This window comes from Silurus meridionalis, chromosome 2 (assembly GCF_014805685.1).
Source record: "Silurus meridionalis isolate SWU-2019-XX chromosome 2, ASM1480568v1, whole genome shotgun sequence".
Classification (NCBI taxonomy): Eukaryota; Metazoa; Chordata; class Actinopteri; order Siluriformes; family Siluridae; genus Silurus; species Silurus meridionalis.
In genome coordinates this window covers 2,431,413-2,453,631 of record NC_060885.1, presented here as the reverse complement: position 1 = coordinate 2,453,631, position 22,219 = coordinate 2,431,413, and the positions used below count along the sequence as shown (strand labels likewise).

At 39.9% G+C, this 22,219-nt stretch overlaps 1 protein-coding gene across 9 annotated transcripts in view; it reads left to right on the top strand.

Annotated features, from left to right (window-relative positions):
- LOC124376835 (teneurin-3) overlaps positions 1 to 22,219 on the top strand; it is a 664,771-nt gene that overhangs the window by 626,949 nt on the left and 15,603 nt on the right. For all 9 annotated transcript variants that reach the window (XM_046836130.1, XM_046836154.1, XM_046836147.1 and 6 more), the window contains 3 exons: positions 3,508 to 3,740; positions 4,850 to 5,004; positions 16,892 to 17,766. In XM_046836130.1, the coding sequence (XP_046692086.1) occupies positions 3,508 to 3,740; positions 4,850 to 5,004; positions 16,892 to 17,766 (1,263 nt within the window). The remainder of the gene's footprint in view (positions 1 to 3,507; positions 3,741 to 4,849; positions 5,005 to 16,891; positions 17,767 to 22,219) is intronic.

The following is a 22,219-nucleotide window of genomic DNA, read 5'->3' as shown; positions in this document are numbered from 1 at the left end:
AGGTTAGTGTTGAGGGGTAGTGTTGGAGTAAGGGGATAGTGTTGGGGTGAGAGTAAGTGTTGGAGTGAAGGTTGGTGGTGGGGCGAGAGTCGGTGTTGGAATAATAGTTAGTGTTGGGGTAAAGGTTAGTGTTGGGGTGAGGGGTAGTGTTGGGGTGAGAGTCACTGTTTGGGTGAGAGGTAGTGTTAGGATAAGGGTTACAGTTGGACCGAGAGTGGGGTAAGGGGTAAGTGTTGGGGTGAAGGTTGGTGTTAGGGTAAGGATCAGCATTGGGGTGTTAGAATCAGGGTTAGTTTTGGGGTGAGGGGTAGTGTTGGGTTAAAGGTCGGTGTTAGAATGAAGGTTAGTGTTAGGGTGAGGGTAAGAGTTGGTGTGAAGGTCGATGTTAAAGTGAGATTCAGTGTTGGGGTGAGGATTATTGTTGTGGTGAAGGCTAGTGTTGGGTTAGGGTCATGTTGGGTTAAGGGTAAGTGTTGAACTAAAGGTTAGAGTTTGTACAAAGGTTAGTGTTAGAGTAAGGGTTAGGGTTTATGTTGGGTTGAGAGTTAGAGTTGGGGTAAAGGTTAGTGTTTGGATTGAAAGTTAGTATTGGGGTGAGGGTAAGTGTTGGGGTGAGGGTTAGAGTAAGGGTAAAGGTTAGTGTTTGGATTGAAAGTTACTGTTGATATGAGGGTCAGTGTTGGGGTGAGGGTTAGTGTTGGGGTGAGGGTAAGTGTTAGATTCAGGGTTGGGGGTTTAGGGTGAGGGTTAGTGTTGGGGTGAGAGTAAGTATTAAGGTGAGGGCTAGTGTTGTAGTGACAGTTAGTGTTGTTGTCAAGGTTGGGGGTGTTAGGGGAGGTTAGTGTCAAGTGATAAGTGTTGAGATAATGGTCAGGAGTTTTGGGGCGAGGGTCAGTGTTGGAGTAAGGGTTAGAGTTGGGTGAGTGTTACGGTAAGTGTTGGGGTAAGGGTTAGAGTTGAGGTGATGGTCGGTGTTAGGGTGAGTGTTAGGGTATTTGTTTGGGTGAGGGTTAGAGCTGGGGTGATGGTGGTGTTAGGGTGAATGTTAGGGTAATTGTTGGGGTAAGGGTTAGAGTTGGGGTAAAGGTTAGTGTTTGGATTGTAAGTTAGTGTTGGTGTCAGGCAGGGTTGGGGGTTTAGGGTGAGGTTAGTGTTGGGGTGAAGGTCAGTGTTGAGGTGAGGTTGGTGTAGGGGTGAGGTGTGTTGATGTGAGGTGTGTTGGGGTTAAGTGTACATTGTATGTGTGTTTATTGTGTTTCATGGTGAGTAGATTAACGTGGTGAGTAAATTAACGAGGTGAGGGTCAGTTTTGGAGTAAGGGTTAGAGTTGGGTGAGTTTTAGGGTAAGTGTCGGGCATGGGTTGGAGTTGGGGTGATGGTCGGTGTTAGGGTAAGTGTTGTGGTGAGGGTAAGTGTTGGGGTGATGGTCGATGTTAAGGTGAGTGTTAGGGTGAGTGTTGGGGTGAGGGTAAGTGTTTGGGTGATGGTCGGTGTTAGGGTGAATGTTATGGGTTATTGTTGGGGTGGGAGTTAGAGTTAGGGTGATGGTGGTGTTAGGGTGAATGTTAGGGTTATTGTTGGGTTGAGGTTAGAGTTGGGGTGATGGTCGGTGTTAGGGTGAGTGTGAGGGTAATTGTTGGGGTGAGGGTTAGAGTTGGGGTGATGGTCGGTGTTAGGGTGAGTGTGAGGGTTATTGTTGGGGTGAGGTTAGAGTTGGGGTGATGGTCGGTGTTAGGGTGAGTGTGAGGTAATTATTGGGGTGAGGTTAGAGTTGGGGTGATGGTGGTGTTAGGGTGAGTGTGAGGGTAATTGTTGGGGTGAGGTTAGAGTTGGGGTGATGGTCGGTGTTAGGGTGAGTGTGAGGTTATTGTTGGGGTGAGGTTAGAGTTGGGGTGATGGTCGGTGTTAGGGTGAGTGTGAGGGTAACTGTTGGGGTGAGGTTAGAGTTGGGGTGATGGTCGGTGTTAGGGTGAGTGTGAGGGTAATTGTTGGGGTGAGGGTTAGAGTTGGGGTGATGGTCGGTGTTAGGGTGAGTGTGAGAGTAATTGTTGGGGTGAGGTTAGAGTTGGGGTGATGGTCGGTGTTAGGGTGAGTGTGAGAGTAATTGTTGGGGTGAGGGTTAGAGTTGGGGTGATGGTCGGTGTTAGGGTGAGTGTGAGGGTAATTGTTGGGGTGAGGTTAGAGTTGGGGTGATGGTCGGTGTTAGGGTGAGTGTGAGGGTTATTGTTGGGGTGAGGTTAGAGTTGGGGTGATGGTCGGTGTTAGGGTGAGTGTGAGGGTTATTGTTGGGGTGAGGGTTAGAGTTGGGGTGATGGTCGGTGTTAGGGTGAGTGTGAGGGCAATTGTTGGGGTGAGGGTTAGAGTTGGGGTGATGGTCGGTGTTAGGGTGAGTGTGAGGGTTATTGTTGGGGTGAGGGTTAGAGTTGGGGTGATGGTGTTAGGGTGAGTGTTAGGGTGAGTGTGAGGGTTATTGTTGGGGTGAGGGTAAGTGTTGGGGTGATGGTCGGTGTGAGGGTAATTATTGGGGTGAGGGTTAGAGTAAGGGTTAGAGTTGGGGTGATGGTCGGTGTTAGGGTGAGTGTTAGGGTGAGTGTTGGGGTGAGGGTTAGAGTTGGGGTGATGGTGGGTGTTAGGGTGAGTGAGGGTTATTGTTGGGGTGAGGGTTAGAGTTGGGGTGATGGTCGGTGTTAGGGTGAGTGAGGGTTATTGTTGGGGTGAGGTTAGAGTTGGGGTGATGGTCGGTGTTAGGGTGAGTGTGAGGGTTATTGTTGGGGTGAGGGTTAGAGTTGGGGTGATGGTCGGTGTTAGGGTGAGTGTGAGGGTTATTGTTGGGGTGAGGGTTAGAGTTGGGGTGATGGTCGGTGTTAGGGTGAGTGTGAGGGTAACTGTTGCGGTGAGGGTTAGAGCTGGGGTGATGGTCGGTGTTAGGGTGAGTGTGAGGTTATTGTTGGAGTGAGGGTTAGAGTTGGGGTGATGGTCGGTGTTAGGGTGAGTGTGAGAATTATTGTTGGGGTGAGGGTTAGAGTTGGGGTGATGGTCGGTGTTAGGGTGAGTGTGAGAATTATTGTTGGGGTGAGGGTTAGAGTTGGGGTGATGGTCGGTGTTAGGGTGAATGTTAGGGTTATTGTTGGAGTGAGGTTAGAGTTGGGGTGATGGTGGGTGTTAGGGTGAGTGTGAGAATTATTGTTGGGGTGAGGGTTAGAGTTGGGGTGATGGTCGGTGTTAGGGTGAGTGAGGGTTATTGTTGGGGTGAGGTTAGAGTTGGGGTGATGGTCGGTGTTAGGGTGAGTGTGAGGGTTATTGTTGGGGTGAGGGTTAGAGTTGGGGTGATGGTCGGTGTTAGGGTGAGTGTGAGGGTTATTGTTGGGGTGAGGGTTAGAGTTGGGGTGATGGTCGGTGTTAGGGTGAGTGTGAGGGTAACTGTTGCGGTGAGGGTTAGAGCTGTATGTGTGTTTATTGTGTTTCATGGTGAGTAGATTAACGTTTTTTTCTCCTGCCTCTCCAAAGCAACAATCCAGCGCATAAGTACTACCTGGCGACGGATCCGATGTCAGGGCAGCTGTACGTGTCCGATACGAACTCACGGCGGATCTTCAGACCTAAAGTTCTGACAGGGGTGAAGGAGCTGCTGCAGAATGCTGAGGTGGTGGCAGGAACTGGAGAGCAGTGTTTACCTTTCGACGAGAACCGCTGTGGAGATGGAGGGAAGGCCAATGAGGCCCTGCTGCTGGGTCCTAAAGGTAACTGGTTTACACATAACCACCTTTTTGTTTCATTTATTGTGTGTGTGTGTGTGTGTGTGTGTGTGTGTGTGTGTGTGTGTGTGTGTGTAAGGATCTGTAATGTCCACACTGTTATGATTAAACTGGAGAAATCACTCAGAGCGGATCTGCTGAGCAAATGAAACACTCGCCTCATCACTCATACTCACATCCTCTGTGGACACGCCATGTGTGTGTGTGTGTGTATGTGTGGGTATATGTGTGTGTGTGTGTGTGTGTGTGTGTGTGTGTGTGTGTGTGTGTGTGTTTGTCCGTGTGTGAGTTTTGTGCATTTTTCACTTTCACTTTAGCAATGCACATTAGTCATAGTATAGATAGCAAAACACACACACACACACACACACACACACACACACACACACACACACACACACTCGCACTCGCACTCACTTTCTCTTTATGCTCTGCCACTTTGATTAGGACACTGGTCATGGTGATTTGGGAATTTTCTTTGTACACGGGTGGCCAGCACACACACACACACACACACACACACACACACACACACACACACACACACACACGCACACAGTAAATGTAAGCCCTCTTGGATGAATACAAGCGTTATTTGAGCTATTACCGTCCCCATGGCAACAAACAGATGTTCAGTAAGCTCTGGGATGTCATCTAACACACAAACACACACACACACACACACACACACACACACACACACACACACACACACACACACACACACACACACACACACACAAACACACACACTGTAAAATCGGTTGGCACTGTGTTATCTTTAATCAGCGTGGAATTTAACTGTTGTACACTTTGATTTGGGCCTTGTGTGTGTGTGTGTGTGTGTGTGTGTGTGTGTGTGTGTGTGTGTGTGTGTGTGTCTTTACAGTTTTTTAGCCTCACACATTATTCAAAACTAAAAAGCAGAATGTGAATAATTCACAGCACACACTTTCATTGAGACCTGAAAAATGCAAGGCAGAACGTGACACATGGAGCTTCCGAGTGTGTGTGTGTGTGTGTGTGTTTGTGTGTGTGTCTTGACATGTGTGTATATGTATATATGTTTATGTATTACTCTTTTCCCCCTGTAGGTATTGCTGTGGATAAAAATGGATTAATCTACTTTGTGGACGGGACGATGATCCGCAAAGTCGACCGCAACGGCATCATATCCACACTGCTTGGGTCAAACGATCTGACCTCTGCACGACCTTTGACCTGTGACACCAGCATGCATATTGGGCAGGTTTGTGTGACTCCGCCTTATTTTATTACTGTATTATTCATATCATTAAACATATTTATAACATTTATTATACCATATAAACACAAAATATACACATATAATATTCAACAAGGTTTAAATGTACTGTAATTGGAATATAATAATTGTAAAAAAAAAAAAAATTCTATTTATTTTCGAATAATTATAAAATCAGTGATTTTGCACATTAAATATTTTCCTTTAAATATGTCTATATTTTATATTTACCCTAATGAACATTATACAAGCACACCAAATTTATTTCTCATAATATTATATCCATGATCAATACGTTTTACTTATTTAAGTGGAAAATATTTGTATTATTTCCTTAAACACTGGAATATAACAATGAAAATGTTTATTATATTACAAATTATAATATACAGTGTGTATATAATACAAATATCTTTAAAACATTTCAAATATTTTTCATATAAGTAAGTCATGTTCATGTATACCAACGCATAAAAAATATAGCTCTATATATATATAAAATATATATTAAAAGAAACTGGATTATACCGTTTAAAATATGTATATATTTGAAATGAATTTTATTTACAAAAAGGTTTTCCTATTAAACAAATTACAATTATGAAATAAAATAATTATTATATATAATATATAATATTTTTATATAATGCAAAAAATCATACTTAAATAAAATGTATTTATGGAATATAATATAATGAGAAATAAACCCGGTTTGTATATTTGTGTATACATGTTCATCCTTATAAAATAAATATAAATATATGTAAATGTAAATATAAAATATAGACATATTTAGAGCAAAAATATTTAATGTGCACAATCACTTACGTTGATTTCACAATGTTTCACAATAAATTGCTGATCATATTTTTTTTTACATTTATTATATTACAGATTTAAAATCCAGTTATTATAAATGTTTCTTATATAATGATATAACATTCTTACATTCATCATCTGAACACATAAATATTAATTTAAGTGTTATTTCATATTATTAGGAATATATTATTATGAGAGACAAATAATGTGCACTAATTTATAATTCATACTACAAAGTGAGCAAAAATATAGATATTTCATAATTATTGTTAAATCTAAAACATTTTATCCAGAGATGTTAAATGAGAAGTAGAGTGAGAAATGAGACATCTTGCATTCAGGACATTTTATTTACTAAATAGCCAAAATTGTTGGGACACCAGACTTTTCAGAAAACATGTGGTTCTTTCTCACACTGTTACCAAATATTTGGAGGCACACACTCGTATAGGACGTCTTTGGACATGCTAAAAGACCATGCAAACGTGTTCCAGCATGATGATGCCCCTTTGCACAAATCCAGCTCCATGAAGATCTGTTTTACATGGGAATGTTGAAGTGGAAGATCTCCTGCTCTAGAGCTTTAACTCTGTAGAACATGAATTGATGTGAACACTGAACACACCCAAGGCCCTCTTATCTCACCTACGTTACTACCTGACTTTACTTACACCCTTATGGCTAAATGAAAAATGTAGTGGAACATCTTCCCAGAAGAGTGGAGCTCATAATAACAGCACAAGGAGACTAAATGTGGAATGAAATTTGAGACACAAAATCTCATGGCCAGGTGTCCACAAACTTTTGACCGAATATTGGGGATCAAGTTTGGCTTTTTTCACTTTGATGATAGTGAGCATAAAACATTGAGCAGAACACGTCGTGTTCCTCCTCAGGACTGTACAGCACCATCACAGCCGCATTATACCGTCATTACCGTGAGCATCATCAACACACACACACACACACACACACACACACACACGTTATCTTTATATCTCTTTAAAAAAAACACACAGTTTTTATTATGGCACTTATATATATATATATTTCCTGAAGCTGACGGCGTGTGCTGCACCAGCGATGTTATTAATTAGACATTTTTACTGCCGAGAGCAGAAAAATAAAGAGCTGTGAAGCGCTTATGTATATTTATCCATGATATATATGATAATAAAACACACACACACACACACACACACACACACACACACACACACACACACACTCTTGTTGGTTAAAATAAATACGTTTGTGTTACGGACTGAAGAAATAAGCTTTACGATATATTCTGCATATGATAGATCTTACACACACACACACACACACACACACACACACACACACACACGTTGTGTCTAATTAGAGGCCAGAAAGTGTGAGGAGGGAATAAGTACAGATTAATAAAAGATTATTTTTTTAAATAATATATTTTATATGAGTGAATGTGTTTATATACATATATATATATATATATATATATATAGAGGTAGATATTGTTTATAATTACATTTATATAATTTTATATTGTATAAAAGTATCTGTATATGTAGTTTTAAATGTCTAGAAATATATATAATTTTAAAATATATTTTGATATATATTGTTTTTATAATTATTAATATTTTTCATAATATTTATCTAATTTAATTTCCATCATTTTATTTTAACATACATCATTTACACTTTTTTTTCATAATAAAGAACAGAGGTTGAATTTTGAATCTTGAATATTCGAGGTTACGGGTTTATTTAATTTTTTTGTAAATCTATATATTTTTTTTATTAGAGTTATTATTATTATTATTATTATTATTATTATTATTATTATTATTATTTGTAGGGTAAACATTTAAAAATAGATTTTACTTTATAAAAAATATAAAAATCTGCATTCAGTATAATAAAAAAATTGGCCTATTTTTAATCTTCAAAAAAACGAGTAGTTTATATTTGGTTTTTGTTTTTTAAGAACACGATTAGTTTTTTGCGCAGTGTTATTGGGGAATAATAGTTTCATGAGAAAACAATATTGCAAAGTCAACTACAAGGTTGTTGCAACTTTACAGGTTATAATCCGGTTGTGTTATATCAGCTCACACACACACACACACACACACACACACACACACACACACACACACACACACACACACTTCACTCTGCATGTGTATCAGAGAGCTGCAGCGCCCCCATCTGTCTGTTCAATACAAAAAAAAAAGCTCATTTCCCTGTTCAGCACTTCAGCTCAGCCCCTGATATCTTCACACGGAATCTCAGCGTGACGATCATCAGACTCGGTCTGATTACAGCTTGGTTTGAAATCGGACGATGTTAACTGGCACTCGAGTGCACGAGGAGAGAGTGCTGTAGTGTTGAAGTGGGCTCATTAAGAGGATCGCACTTAGCTCTCAGGACTCATTTATTATAATGGAGAAACACGGCTGTGTCTCATTCTCACATAAATACAGAAAAGTCAGGCGTCGCAGTTTACCTGAGATTTACTCCACTCTGCATTCTCTGTGGATAGAAAAAAGCAGGTGATATTTAGACCCACCTCCTGCACAGGTTTGTCATTGTGCAGCTTTTTTTTATTAGCGAAATACTCCAGCAAACAAGATTCTTCCATTTACATCCACGTCAAGCTTTTCTCCACTTTTCAAACATTTTTCACCGGTTTCTATAGATAGAAATAAAGCATGCAGAACAAACAATCAATAAAATATCAACTAATAAAAAACAAATGTTGAATCTAAAATTAATTTTACACAGTAAAGAGGAAAGATGTGTTTTTATTTGATATTATTATATTATATTTAATAAGAATATTTACTTATTTTAATGTCTGGATCTTAGAGGCAGTATTTACTTTTATAATAGTTAATTATATATATATATATAGTTACTCTTGTACTCTTAGATCCAGATGCTTTAATAATAATATTTTCTAAATATGTATAATATACATTTAAATAAATAAATATATATATATATATATATATATATATATATATATATATATATATATATATATATATATATATATATATATATATACATATTTTTGCTGTTTATTGTTCAGGTAATTATCGTATTTGAATTCACTGTATTTAAAATACATAAATTATATTAATAATATTCTTATTAAATATAAAAATTAGGCAACCACCTCTGTTTATTATTACAGCTTTACCTCAGACTGTTACAAAGTGCTGACACTGCAAACTTCTTCTGTAAAACATTAAATGAAAAAACAATATTTAATGCATTTACAAGTGGCGCCTGACGTACAACGTGCCGTTACTATAGAAACAACAATGTGTCTAAACGAGAGCATTTATATAAACCTGTTGAAATTAATTACCACTTTCTGACCAATCAGAATCCATAATACATCTGCGCTACGGCCTAAACATGTTTACAGATTTTAAATTTTTTTTTTTTTTTTGAGTAAAAATATTAGCTTTCAGTGTCCAATCTCCCGTCCAATCACACCAAACATAATGCCAAAAAAAACTAAACAGATGTTAATTAAATTTTCAGGCAATTATTTTTTAATGTGGGCGGAGTTTTCCTATTCCTCACAACGAGGAAATCTTAAATTTTTATCTCAAACGAATCCCACCGTTGTCCCTGGGATTAGCGTGGGTAGACGAGGACGCAGGTGGACACTGGAAGCCGAGTCGTTTTTTTTGTCTTTAGGAGCTTTCAGACACATGATGGATGATGTTTTTATGTTTCTTATTGCAGGACAGAAGGTAAAGTCTTATTTCCAGTACAGTCATCTAATATTTTAAGATGAACTTCATATATCCTTGTCCATTTCAGCATTCAAAAATAGCTGCCATGAAATTGTTTCATATCACACGCCAGGCTGCGTTTCTTCAAAACAGAGCGCCGTTAACGTTTTCTGAATCGTTTCACCAAAAAATAAAAAAAGGTATTGAAAATGGATTGCAGCACACTTGGAGAAACTTTCTCGTGTCCTACTTTATATTTAAACTGCATCAGACCTGCGATAAAACCTGCCTTCCTGCTTCTGTGTATCTGCAGCTCATTATTTATATATATATATATATATTATTTATATATTTAAGATTTAATTGCATTTATTTAAAAGTACTTCCTCTGTCATGGTATTTATTATTTCAATAAATTAATAAACATATTTAAATAATAAATCAGATAAATGCATGCTAAAGACTAGGAATTATTTGATTTTTTATCTCAATATTATTAATAAATTTATAATTTTTAATTAATAGTATTTTTATATACTTGGGTATAAAATAATACATTTATTATAATAATGCAGAGCTTCATCTTTTAGCATATCATTTTTGCATACCATTTTTATTGTGAGTTACATGTGGGAAAAGTGTAGAAAAATCCTATTGATGAACGGTACTGCAGTTCTCTGTCACCATCAGCACCATGGACACTGGACCTCTGGTCAAACCCATAGATTCGAGCTGTAAAAACCCACAAAGTCTCATCATCCAGGATACAGTACTAGTGAAATTGCTCAGGTGTGGGAGAGAGCGATGAGCAGAAAACCTCCAGAGCTGAAAAAAGTTTCTGAACTCTTATAGATGGTTGTTTATAAACAATTGGAAAAAGGTCTAATCAAAACAACCTGAAACCCTAACCCACAACCAAAACCCTAACCCCCACCCAAAACCCTAACTCTCACCCACACCCCAACCCAAAACCCACACCCTCACCCACACCCCATCCAAAACCTATACCATTATCCCCACCCAAAACCTATACTATCACCCCACACAAAACCTTCACCCACACCCACCCAAAACCTACACCCTCACACATACCCACACTCAAAACCTATACCATCACCCCACCCAAAGCCTACACCCAAAACCTACACCATCACCCCCACTCACACCCAAAATCTATACCATCACCCTCACCCACAACTCCACTCGATACCTACACCCAAAACCTTCACCCAAAACCCACACCAACACTCAAAACCTATCCTCTCACCCACACCCAAAACCCACACCCTGCCCAAAATCCTAATCACACTGCCAATCAAAATCCCCAGACCCACACTCAAACCCCAGACCCACACTCAAACCCCAGACCCACACTCAAAACCTTCACCCACAAATAAAACACTTAACATACTCCTACAAAAAAACCCAACATCTTAAAACCTCTATCCACACTCAAAACCCACACCCACCCACAGTTATAACCACCAATCAAACCACCACCCACAACTTTAACCCCAAACTCAAAACCTTTTTTTCATATTTTTGTGGGCTCACTAAGACCCTGTCAGGTTAGGTGGAGGTCTGATATAATTCAGTCAAACACTCTACCACACTGACTTCCTGTTTCTGCAGGAAATAAGTCAGCATACTGAATCAATTCACAGTACTGAAGACATTTCAGGGTGTCTCTGAGCACGTCCGTGGCTCGGTCCTGCAGTGAGAGTGCTGAGTGGAACTTCACATTGTAAACCCCTATAAGTAGCAGATTATGAGAGCTGAGCAGCGTATAAAGAAGAGATAAGTGAACTTGTGGTGTGTTTAATCTGCGGATTAACGATCCTCAAGGAGCATTAAAGTCTAACGCCTTCAGAATAGAAGCTTTGTTACAGTGCGAATCGGGGCAAGGTGCTCAAAGTTAAAAAGTAGACTTAAATACCGACCAACACGCACAGCACTACATAACGGTAAACAGATAAATACGTATCACATCCCGTTCTTTTGAAAAAAAAATTGTGTTTGGCAAATTGCTGTGGTGTAAGAGAAATAAAATCCTGGCAGATAAGCTTTTACTGCACTTCATCACACCATCCTGTCACTTCTGCTTTACTTCCCTGACTCTCTTCTCACTCTCCTGTTCCGTCCCCTGGAGTGTGTTTCTGTCCCCGGCGTACATCAGCCTAAGGACCCTGACCCTCTGTTAATGGTCAAACAGTGTTAGCAGTGAAGCTGAAGTGGATCATGTATAATGCAGACATTGAAGACGTGAAAGCTTTTATTTCTACAGCATTAGAGTTTAATGTTCCTGCGGGGTGGGAGGCGGGTAGAAGGGAGCAGAGACGGAAATCAGGGAATAATCAGTGATACATGGTGTATGTGAATTAGTGAGCATGCAGTGGAAGGAGAGAAGCAAAGAAATTGAGAATTCGCACCCATATTATTATCCCCCACACAAAACCCACAACCAAACCCCCCACCCAAAACCCAAATCCAGAACCGACACCCAAAACTCACACCCACACCCATACCCCTTATTGAGATCCCACACTCAAAACCCTCATCCAGAACTGACACCCAAAACCCACACCCACACCTCTTATCGAGATCCCACACCCAAAACTCACACCCACACCCAAACACCTCATCCAGAACCGCCACCCAAAACTCACACCCACACCCAAACACCTCATTCAGATACCACACCCAATACTCACATTCATATCCAAACACCTGATTCAGATCCCACACCCAAAACTCTCACCACAGCCAAACCCCCATCCAGAACCCACACCCAAAACTCACACCCACATATAAATCCCTCATCTATATCTCACACCCATAACCAACACCCATTTCCGAACCTTTCAACAAAATCTCCCACCCCAAACTTCCACTAAAAAGAAATCCTACCCAAAACTGCCACAACCCCAACTCCCCCCTCCCAAACCCCCCATGCATATCCTCCACCTAAAACCCCCACCCAAGTCTTACACCCAAAACTTCCACCAAAAACTTACATACAAAAAACCCAATTAAAAATTATTTGGTTTTATTCACTTTTTAGAAAACATTCAGGAAACCGCTGACTAAAAGTATAACTTCAATCAATTAGAGACGTCCACATGGACATTCTAGTTGATCTCTCAACTCTCCAGGTTTTCTCCAGCTATACTGCAGTTTGGACCTTCGCTCTCTGCCATTAAAACATTATCTGCTTTCCTGATAGTTTTGTTGTCCTCCTGACAACTTCAGTGATGGTTTCAGTGCAGCGAATGAGTTCCCTGAACTTTTACTGCCTTCTGCACTTGAAGTACCTCAGGATTTTAGTTTGACTGCTTTCACCATCTTAGCACATCTAAGCTCAGAGACGTACGGAGCCTGTCTCCAGAACATCGGGACATGCTGCACCTTCTGGTTTTCACAGGAACGTTCTCATCGAGCGGTGAAGTGATCCAAACCCCTTCATGATGCTTTTGAACTGGAGGGGGGGCGGGGCGCATTTCAAATTATGACCTCCATCTCAGGAGCAGATAGAGGGAGCAGGGACACAATTATCCATATTCCCATATTTCATATAACTACGAACTCACCATTTATTTAATAGAAAAAAGAAACGAAACCTAAAGAATGTAGAAAGTCAGAAAAAACTGGCAAAAGACAAAAGAGCTTTCCATTCATTCCCTCTGAGAGAAAGATAGAGAGAGAAAGAGAATCAAAGAATGGAGAAAAACAACACTGTGAGTATAGACCAAAAAGTTAGAGAGATAACAAGAGATGATAAAGAGAAGGAGAAAGGGAACAAGTTGTAAGCAGGCAAAAGAACAAAGATAAAGCACTAGAGATGGAGAGAGGGTGAAGTGGAGTGCAAGAGCGTGAGATACACATAGAGAGAGGGAGAGAGAGACTGAAAAGAAATCCAAGTAAAGAAAAAGAACAAAATGGAGCCAGAGGATCAGAGACTGTAGTTAATAAAGAAATCAGTGAAATAGAGAGAGAGAGAGAGAGAGAGAGAGAGATGAGTGTCATTATAAAACCCTCTGGTGTTAATTGTAAGTGAAAGGACTTTCAGCTTGATTCTCATCACATGTGTAGTTTGGGCTAATTGTGATTGAACCATGCAGCTGTTCCTTCATCTTCACACGCAGACTCGAGGCTCGACACTGCATTTCGTTTGTTTTAACAGAATTCCTGACAAGATTTTTTTATAGCTGTTTAACCTCTTCACACATTCAAAGAGTATAAACAGTGCAGGTGTGAAAGAAGCGTAAAGCTCAGTTCTCTGCTACAGAGCGTTCATCTCAGTGCTATTAAAGGTTCCTCAGTGTAAGAGATGATCTGCAGTCATTTCCTGTAACTGTGTGGAGGCGGAGCTGTGCAGCTCACTAATCAGGGTACAGTACAGGATACTGATAATTTGATGGACAGTGAAGATGATGGTGAGCTCACTGGTCTTTCTGCTGTAACTGAGTTTATTTCGACTCTGGAAGTGAAACAAACATGTGGGGTGTATGTTGTATGTGTGCGCTGAAGGACAGAAAGAAAATAGAATTTATGATCAATCTACAGTGTTTTTCTTGGTCACACAATTACACTTATTGACAGTAAAGTACACATGTCACATGCAATATCAACACATTATACACCCAAAACCCACACCCAAAACCCAGACACACACCCAAAACCCACACTCAAAACCCACACCCACAACTAAAACCCAGACCCACAAATAAAACCCTGAACCACAACTAAAATTCTGACCCACAACTAAAAACCAGACCCACCACCAAAACGCAGATCCATACCCAAAACCAATTCCAACACCCAAAACCCAGATTCACACCCAAAACCCAGACCCACAACTTACACGACACTTAAAACATCACCTACAATCCACACCCACAGCTTAAACTTCACACCCTAAACTTAAACCCTACAACCAAACTTAAAACTTACGCTCAAAACCCACACTCATAACCCTTATCCCACACCCACAACTTAAACCCCACCTTTATAACCCACACTCTACAACCACAGTCCAAAACCCACACCCACAACCTACAGCAAAATACAAAACCCACATTTAAAACCCACACCCACACTCAACCCAGACCCACTACGTACATCAAACCCAAAACCCACACCCACCCATCAAACCCATACCCTCAACCAAAAACCTTCACCCACAACTACACCCCATACCCCCAACCCACACAATCTCAGACCCACACCCACCCCTCAAAACTCACACCCATGATGAAACTCTAATGCATTTCCTGGTTAAGGATTTTTCTTTCTTTACTCTACAGTACAAAATTATGGACTAGATGAGGACAAGTTCCCTACTTGGTACCTGTCAAGGTTTCTTCCTTATGTTATCTCATTGAGTTTCCCTTACCACCATCACCTTTGGCCTGTTCATTAATGATAGACTTCTATCTTTAAAATGTATATTTAGTGTATGTTGGTTATACAAGTCGAACTGAACTGAAAGACGGAGCTGTAGAGGGGGAAAAGCTGTGCTCTGGAAAATTCAATGAACAAAAAGAGAAATAAAACAGCTGAATGTGACACGTTTTTTTTTATAATTATCTAATCAATTATTTAGCACAGACTCTGTGTGCTCAGATCATTCTTCTTTTTTCAGGATGTTTTTCATCCCTATACACCCCTTTTTTCTTGTTTTTTGATTCGTTTAATTAACACAGTGTGAAACCAACGAGCAAACGAATCAAAAGTAAATTTCGCTCTGATTCAGTCTCGGCAAACAGACTATTAGTGGCGAAAGGGTCATAAAATCCTCGTTAAAAAGGATCTGCTCCGATACCCAACGCTCAAGATTTTACTTTTGCTTCTTTTTCTTCTTGTTTATCCCCTCTGGCACAAAATAAATGACCCAGAGACAGCAGAATGAAATAAAGCCCCAGTCCCGCATTGTATTAGAGCTGAAAAGTTAAAGGATTCTTCTTCATCAGTGTCATGGCGACGCCTCGGCCTTGGAGAGAAAGCGACAGAGACGCGGGACCGAAGGAATTAAAACATGTACTCACTACAGGCGTTTCTGCTCCCAAATGCTGAGCGAATGGAGAGACTTTAATACACACCGGCTGTGACAACATTTAATATTGCCTGCTCTCAGCCTTTATATTGTTCACACCTTCAGATTCTCCTGTGTGAGAACTTTACATCTGAACCAGAAACCTATGAAGGAAAAACAAATAAAGTGTTCTGTTTCCTGGAGTTGGTTTCACACATAAGGCCATCGCTGTCTGTACACGTTATGTCTGGCCAATCAGGTAGAGACTACTGTAAATACAGACCATCTAATGTACAGTAAAGATGATGACGAGCGCAGCTGGAGCCTGATTCGACTCGGAACGTGGTGTATTTTTGTAGTTGTGACCTGAAGTCCTCAAGATTAAAACTTCTAACAAAATTCCTGATCAAGCTATAGTTTTACATTCATTCAATTTAATTCATTTTTATTTGTGTTGCACTTTTAACAATGAACATTGTCTCAAAGCAGCTTTACACAGATAATGTGGTGATAAAATAAACATTTTCTTTATAAGTGTACGTTTGTCCCTGATGAACAAGCCGGAAGGAAAAACTCTCTGAGATGCAGAAGAAAGAAACCTTGGAAGGAACCAGACTCAAGAGGGAACCCATCCTCATCTGGGTGGCACCAAATGTCCATTAATTACAGATAAACAATGTTGAGGTGCAGTGATGGTGATCAGAGCAAACTGTAGTCCTGAGTCAGTGTAGCAGACTGTTGATATTAACTACAGTCCAAATCCATCCTCAAAGCTCCTGTGTTACTCTGTAATCTCACATTATTACATTGTTTACATTTGGTACATTTGGTAGATGCCCGTATCTATGGGTTTGAGGGCCTTGCACAGGAGCCCAGGAAGGGCAGATTGGTGTGATTTAAACTCAAAAACATTTAATTAAAAATCTAATGTCTTCACTACTAAGCCACCACCTCCCTATGTAACACAATTACAGCCCATATCCAAAACTCAACACACACAACCCACACTGAAACCCAAAACCCACACCCCAAAACCCACTAGTCGAGCTGTCCAGTTAAAACCATGGGACAAGCTACCTGTCGGCCATTTTTTTTTTTTTAGCTTAGAAGTAATATCTTAAAGTTATCTCAAAGTTTTTAGGCGTTCTTAACAACTCCACTAGTGATGCACTGAAACAAAAGTTACAAAGTATGTTCAAGTGTCAAAACTGTGTGTGTGTGTGTTTTGTATTCGTTTTGCGTATCTCTGACATCTGTGCTGCATCTCATTTCCCTGCAGGTGCGATTGGAGTGGCCAACAGACTTGGCCATCAACCCCATGGATAATTCGATTTATGTGCTAGACAACAACGTTGTTCTTCAGATCACGGAGAACCGGCAGGTGCGCATCGTAGCGGGACGTCCCATGCACTGTCAAGTTCCAGGCATCGAGTACGCGCTGGGAAAACGTGCCATCCAGACCACCCTGGAGGGGGCCACTGCCATCGCCGTGTCCTTCAGCGGCGTGCTGTATATCGCCGAGAGCGATGAGAAGAAGATCAACCGTGTACGACAGGTGAGCACAGACGGAGAGATCACGCACCTGGCGGGGGCGCCATCCGAGTGTGACTGCAAGAACGACGCCAACTGTGACTGCTACCTCACGGGAGATGGCTATGCTAAAGATGCTAGGCTAAATGCCCCGTCCTCGCTCATCGTCTCTCCTGATGGGACTCTGTACGTTGCCGATTTGGGCAACATCCGTATCCGAGCCATTTCACGAAACCGTCCTCCTCTTGCATTGTCTGGATTTTATGAGGTGGCGTCTCCGGCTGCGCAGGAGCTCTACATTTTTGATGTGAACGGCACGCATCAGCACACCATGAGCCTCGTTACTGGGGACTACGTGTACAACTTCAGCTACAGCAACGAGGGTGACGTCACCGCCGTCGCCGACCGCAACGGCAACACGCTGCGCGTCCGCCGGGACCCCAATCGCATGCCTGTGCGCCTCGTCGCCCCCGACAACCAGGTGATCTGGATCACCATCAGCACCAATGGAGGTCTAAAAACGCTGACGGCGCAGGGGCAGGAACTTACGCTCTTCACCTACCACGGCAACAGCGGCCTACTCGCCACCAAGAGCACCCAGATCGGCTGGACCACCTTCTACGAGTAAGTCAGGCTGCTGGTCCACACAAAACACTTACACACACTGCAGCGAGAACCTTCAGAATACAACCCTGAGGTACAACCTGGTGCTAGGGGTATAAACATTTATTCCAACCATATAAAGATGACGCAGTACATGGTGAAAAGAAATTAGGTTTGGAGGAAACTCTCTACATCACACAACATAGAGTTACATCACACAGCATAGAGCTACATCACACAAAATAGAGCTTCATCACACAACATAGAGCTACATTACACAACATAGAGCTACATCACACAACATAGAGCTACATCACACAGCATAGAGCTACATCACACAGCATAGAGCTACATCACACAGCATAGAGCTACATCACACAACATAGAGCTACATTACACCACATAGAGCTACATAACAGCATAGAGCTACATCACACATCATAGAGCTACATCACACAATATAGAGCTACATCACACAGCATAGAGCTACATCACACAGCATAGAGCTACATCACACAACATAGAGTTACATCACACAACATAGAGTTACATCACACAACATAGAGCTACATCACACATCATAGAGCTACATCACACAAAATAGAGCTACATCACACAGCATAGAGCTACATCACAGCATAGAGCTACATTACACAGCATAGAGCTACATCACACAGCATAGAGCTTCATCATACCACACAGAGCTACATCACACAACACAGAGCTACATCACACAACACAGAGCTCCATCACACAACACAGAGCTACATCACACAGAGTTTACTTGTAAAGTTTAGTTGTTTAAAATGCGTGGAAAACAGCATCAGCAAAAATTGTGTGCAAAACAGCATTTGTTTTGTTCCAGCATAAAAATGCACCTGTACACAAAGCCAAACCCATAAAGATCTGCGTTCTATGGGATGGAAGTATGTTAAAATCTCCTGCTATAGAGCTCCAACCCTATTGAATGTCAGAGGTGGCAAAAGTTCCCACATCGTTTATTCAGTAGAAGTTACAGATACTCATGTTTTAAAAGACTCTTCAAAAAGTTGAAGTTTTGAATACACTTTTTTACTCAAGTTAAAGTGAAGAAGTTTGGGCTCTGACATGTACTGAAGTAAAAAGTAGCCTTTACTACTACCTGTTTTAGTGTCATGCTGGTAACTGGACCTCACGTCATATTAATATTAGGGCTGTCAATCGATTACAAATATTTTATCGTGATTAATTGCATGATTGTTGCGAGTTAACTCACGATTAATCGCAACTTAATCACACATTTTTATCTGTTCTAAATGTTCCAATTTTGTATTCTCTAATCAACATGGACATGGGCAAATATTGATGTTTTACGCAAATGTATGTTTATTAATAGTGAAACCAAACTTAACATAGAGCATGAAAACAAACAATTCTTGTAAACGTTTGAAAGTTATGGTGTTGTTTTAAATTACGTAAATCATCAGGACACCTTTGCTATGTTTCCACACGAAGGGTTAATGAGGTAATACTGGAGAAACTGTACCTCTTCTAACTTCAATATGGATTACAGAAACAGACAATATTTGTATCCAATGTGAATTGGTTTATTTCAAAGTAGACCTTTCATGTTTTCTATTCATATATTATTTATGTCTGTGAGGCAAATATTTAGAGATTCAGGTTGTTTTATTTATGTGTGTATGAAGAGAGATGACAGAGATGGCAGAGAGCGCCCCCTGTCTGTTTGTTTTATTTTATAAAAACACAGCATTTTGTTGTTATTATGAGTGTATACAGCTAGACACTTTACAGATTTTAATGATATATTGCTCTTATCTGTAAGAGCAAAAAAGGCAGAATAATGTAAGTTTATTTCTGTGTTATGAGGAAAAAAATGCCACAAAACGCACTGGCGCGTTTGTCGACCCCAAGAGGGTAAATTGTCTGCGTCAGGGGTCACCAACCTTTTTAAAACTCAGGGCTACTTCTTGGGAACCGATTAATTTGAAGGGCTACCAGTTTGATACACACAGTTTTCAGTTTGTTCTGGAAAAACAAATTTGCTCAATTTACTTTTTATTTTATGTTATTATTAATAATTAATGATATTCATCTATGTGAAGACACTGATCATTAATGATTTCTCATAATAGTTATCAACAATGATTTAACAAAGTAGGAAACAGCTATTTTTAGAAAAGGCCCACGGGCTACTCATGTGGTCCTTGCGGGTGACCTGGCGACGTTGGTGACCCCTGGTCTGCATCATGGCGGCTTTTCGTGCTGATTTCAGATTTGGTGCATCAGTAAAACATATGTTTACTGATTAAAAAAAAATTTTCAGGAGAGGTTATTTTTTTTATATATTTATCTAAAAAGAGAGGACGTTGTGAATAAACGTGTTTTGTGCTAAAAGTTTTAAATTCACCTCTTTTATATGAATTTTTTTATATTTTTCATAAAAATGGTAAAACAAAAAATGCACACTACATTAATCGCACGTTAATAAAAACCAGTTCCGTTAAAATTAATTTGCATTTTGACAGTTTAAATTGATAAGTTTATACAAAACCTAATGAATGTATTCAGGCTGAAGATCCACCATATAGAACACAAGCAGAGAAAAGATGATGATGATGATGATCAGGTGATCAGTAACGTCTCTGTTCTCAGTCATGTTCTCATCACTGACTCCCTCTGTCTCATCCACGTTAACCCCAGACTTCTTACTGTCTTCTGTCCTGCTCATTGTGAGTTTCAGAAGCTAGTCTACGTGTGTGGTGTGTGAGAGACAGGAAATGATCCACCAGTGGATTGAAGAAGCTGCACAATGACAGGAAACATGTTGATGTGCTGAAAACGGTGCAATGAGAAGAGAAAATATTGATCATGTCACCGAACAGATTCAAACTAAAGTAACGAGTCTGATGTAAACATGTAAGAAGTAGAAAGTGCAGATTTTTGTGTAAAAATTTAATGAATAAAAGTAAAAAGTTGTCTGAAAAATAAATAGAGGTAAAATACTGATATCAGAAAAATCTACTGAACTACAGTAACTAAGTATTTGTACTTTATTGCTTTCCTCCTCTAATGAATGTGAACACTGACTGCACCACTCAGAACTTCTCAATTACATCAGTACCTGACTCTCCTTAACATCTAGTGGAACATCTTCCCAGAAGAGTGGAGCTCATTATAACAGCAAATGGAGACTGAATTTAAAATGAGATGTTCAAAAAGAAGCACATAGAAATCTGATGCTCAGTTGTCCACAAACCTTTGTCTGTTTAACGTATGGATTGTTGTGCGAAAATGATGTTCTCATTATTTCTTTAAGTAAAACATAAAAAGAAATGAAATCATTGCGAGTCAAACTCTTACAAAGATTCTGCATTAAATATAAAATAAAATTGAAAGTTTGGAACATCATAACACGGAACGTTATCGCTACAACCTCAGTACATTTCAGGTGAAACTAAAAAATACATGTTTTTTTTTTTCCCAGATTAAATATTAATAAAACTGAAGTTTAAAACGTTAAAAAGAACATTCAGGTAAAAATTAAAAATTAAAACCAAAACCAAAGCATTCCAGGTTCGGGTGTGAAGACTTCGATGTGATTAATATTAATAAATACAATGAAAAAATTGTTATTTTTTTATTTTATTTAAACATTACACGTAACGATTTGAGCATTGACGGACTCATAAAATATTAAAAAAGTGAAATATTAATAAATATCAGAATGTAGAATGTTTAAAAAAAATAATAAAAAGTAAAGAAAATGTGGAGTGTGTCTATGTGAAGTAAGAGTCCTGCATCTCCTGCTCAGGAGAAATCAGCGCTGTGATCGTTTAGTTCTGCAGCCGAATCTCAGAAAAATAAACCTGGTTTATTCAGGACCATGCAGACGCAAAGATCCAATCAGAGCCCTCGAGTATCGATCCCATAGAGATGTGGGACATGCGTGAAAACATCCAGGTGTTCAAGACCCTAGATTTTTACTCAAAGAGAATATATGATCACCTCCATCATCATCATCATTACCTCCATGATAAAGATGTTCCACTAGATTTATGTGGAGATTCCAGGCCTGGGGTTCAGTCAGTGTTCACATCCATCCCAATAGTGTTGGAGCTGTACAGTAGGAGATCTTCCAACCCATTTGAAGTACATCTTCATAGAGATGGCTTTGTGCACATTGTCATGATGGAACAGGCTTGGGTCTAGATTAGATTAGATTAGATTAGATTAGATTAGATAGATAGATAGATAGATAGATAGATAGATAGATAGATAGATAGATAGATAGATAGATAGATAGATAGATAGACTCCTTCTGTCTCCCACAGTCTCACTCAGTCCTCTTCCTCTACTTCTGTCTTCCTCAGTCTCATTTTGTCTCCCTCAGTCTCTCAGTCCTCCGTTCTCCCTCTGTCTTCCTTTTTCTTCTTCAGTGTCCCACTGTCTCCTTCTGTCTCGCTCGTTCTCT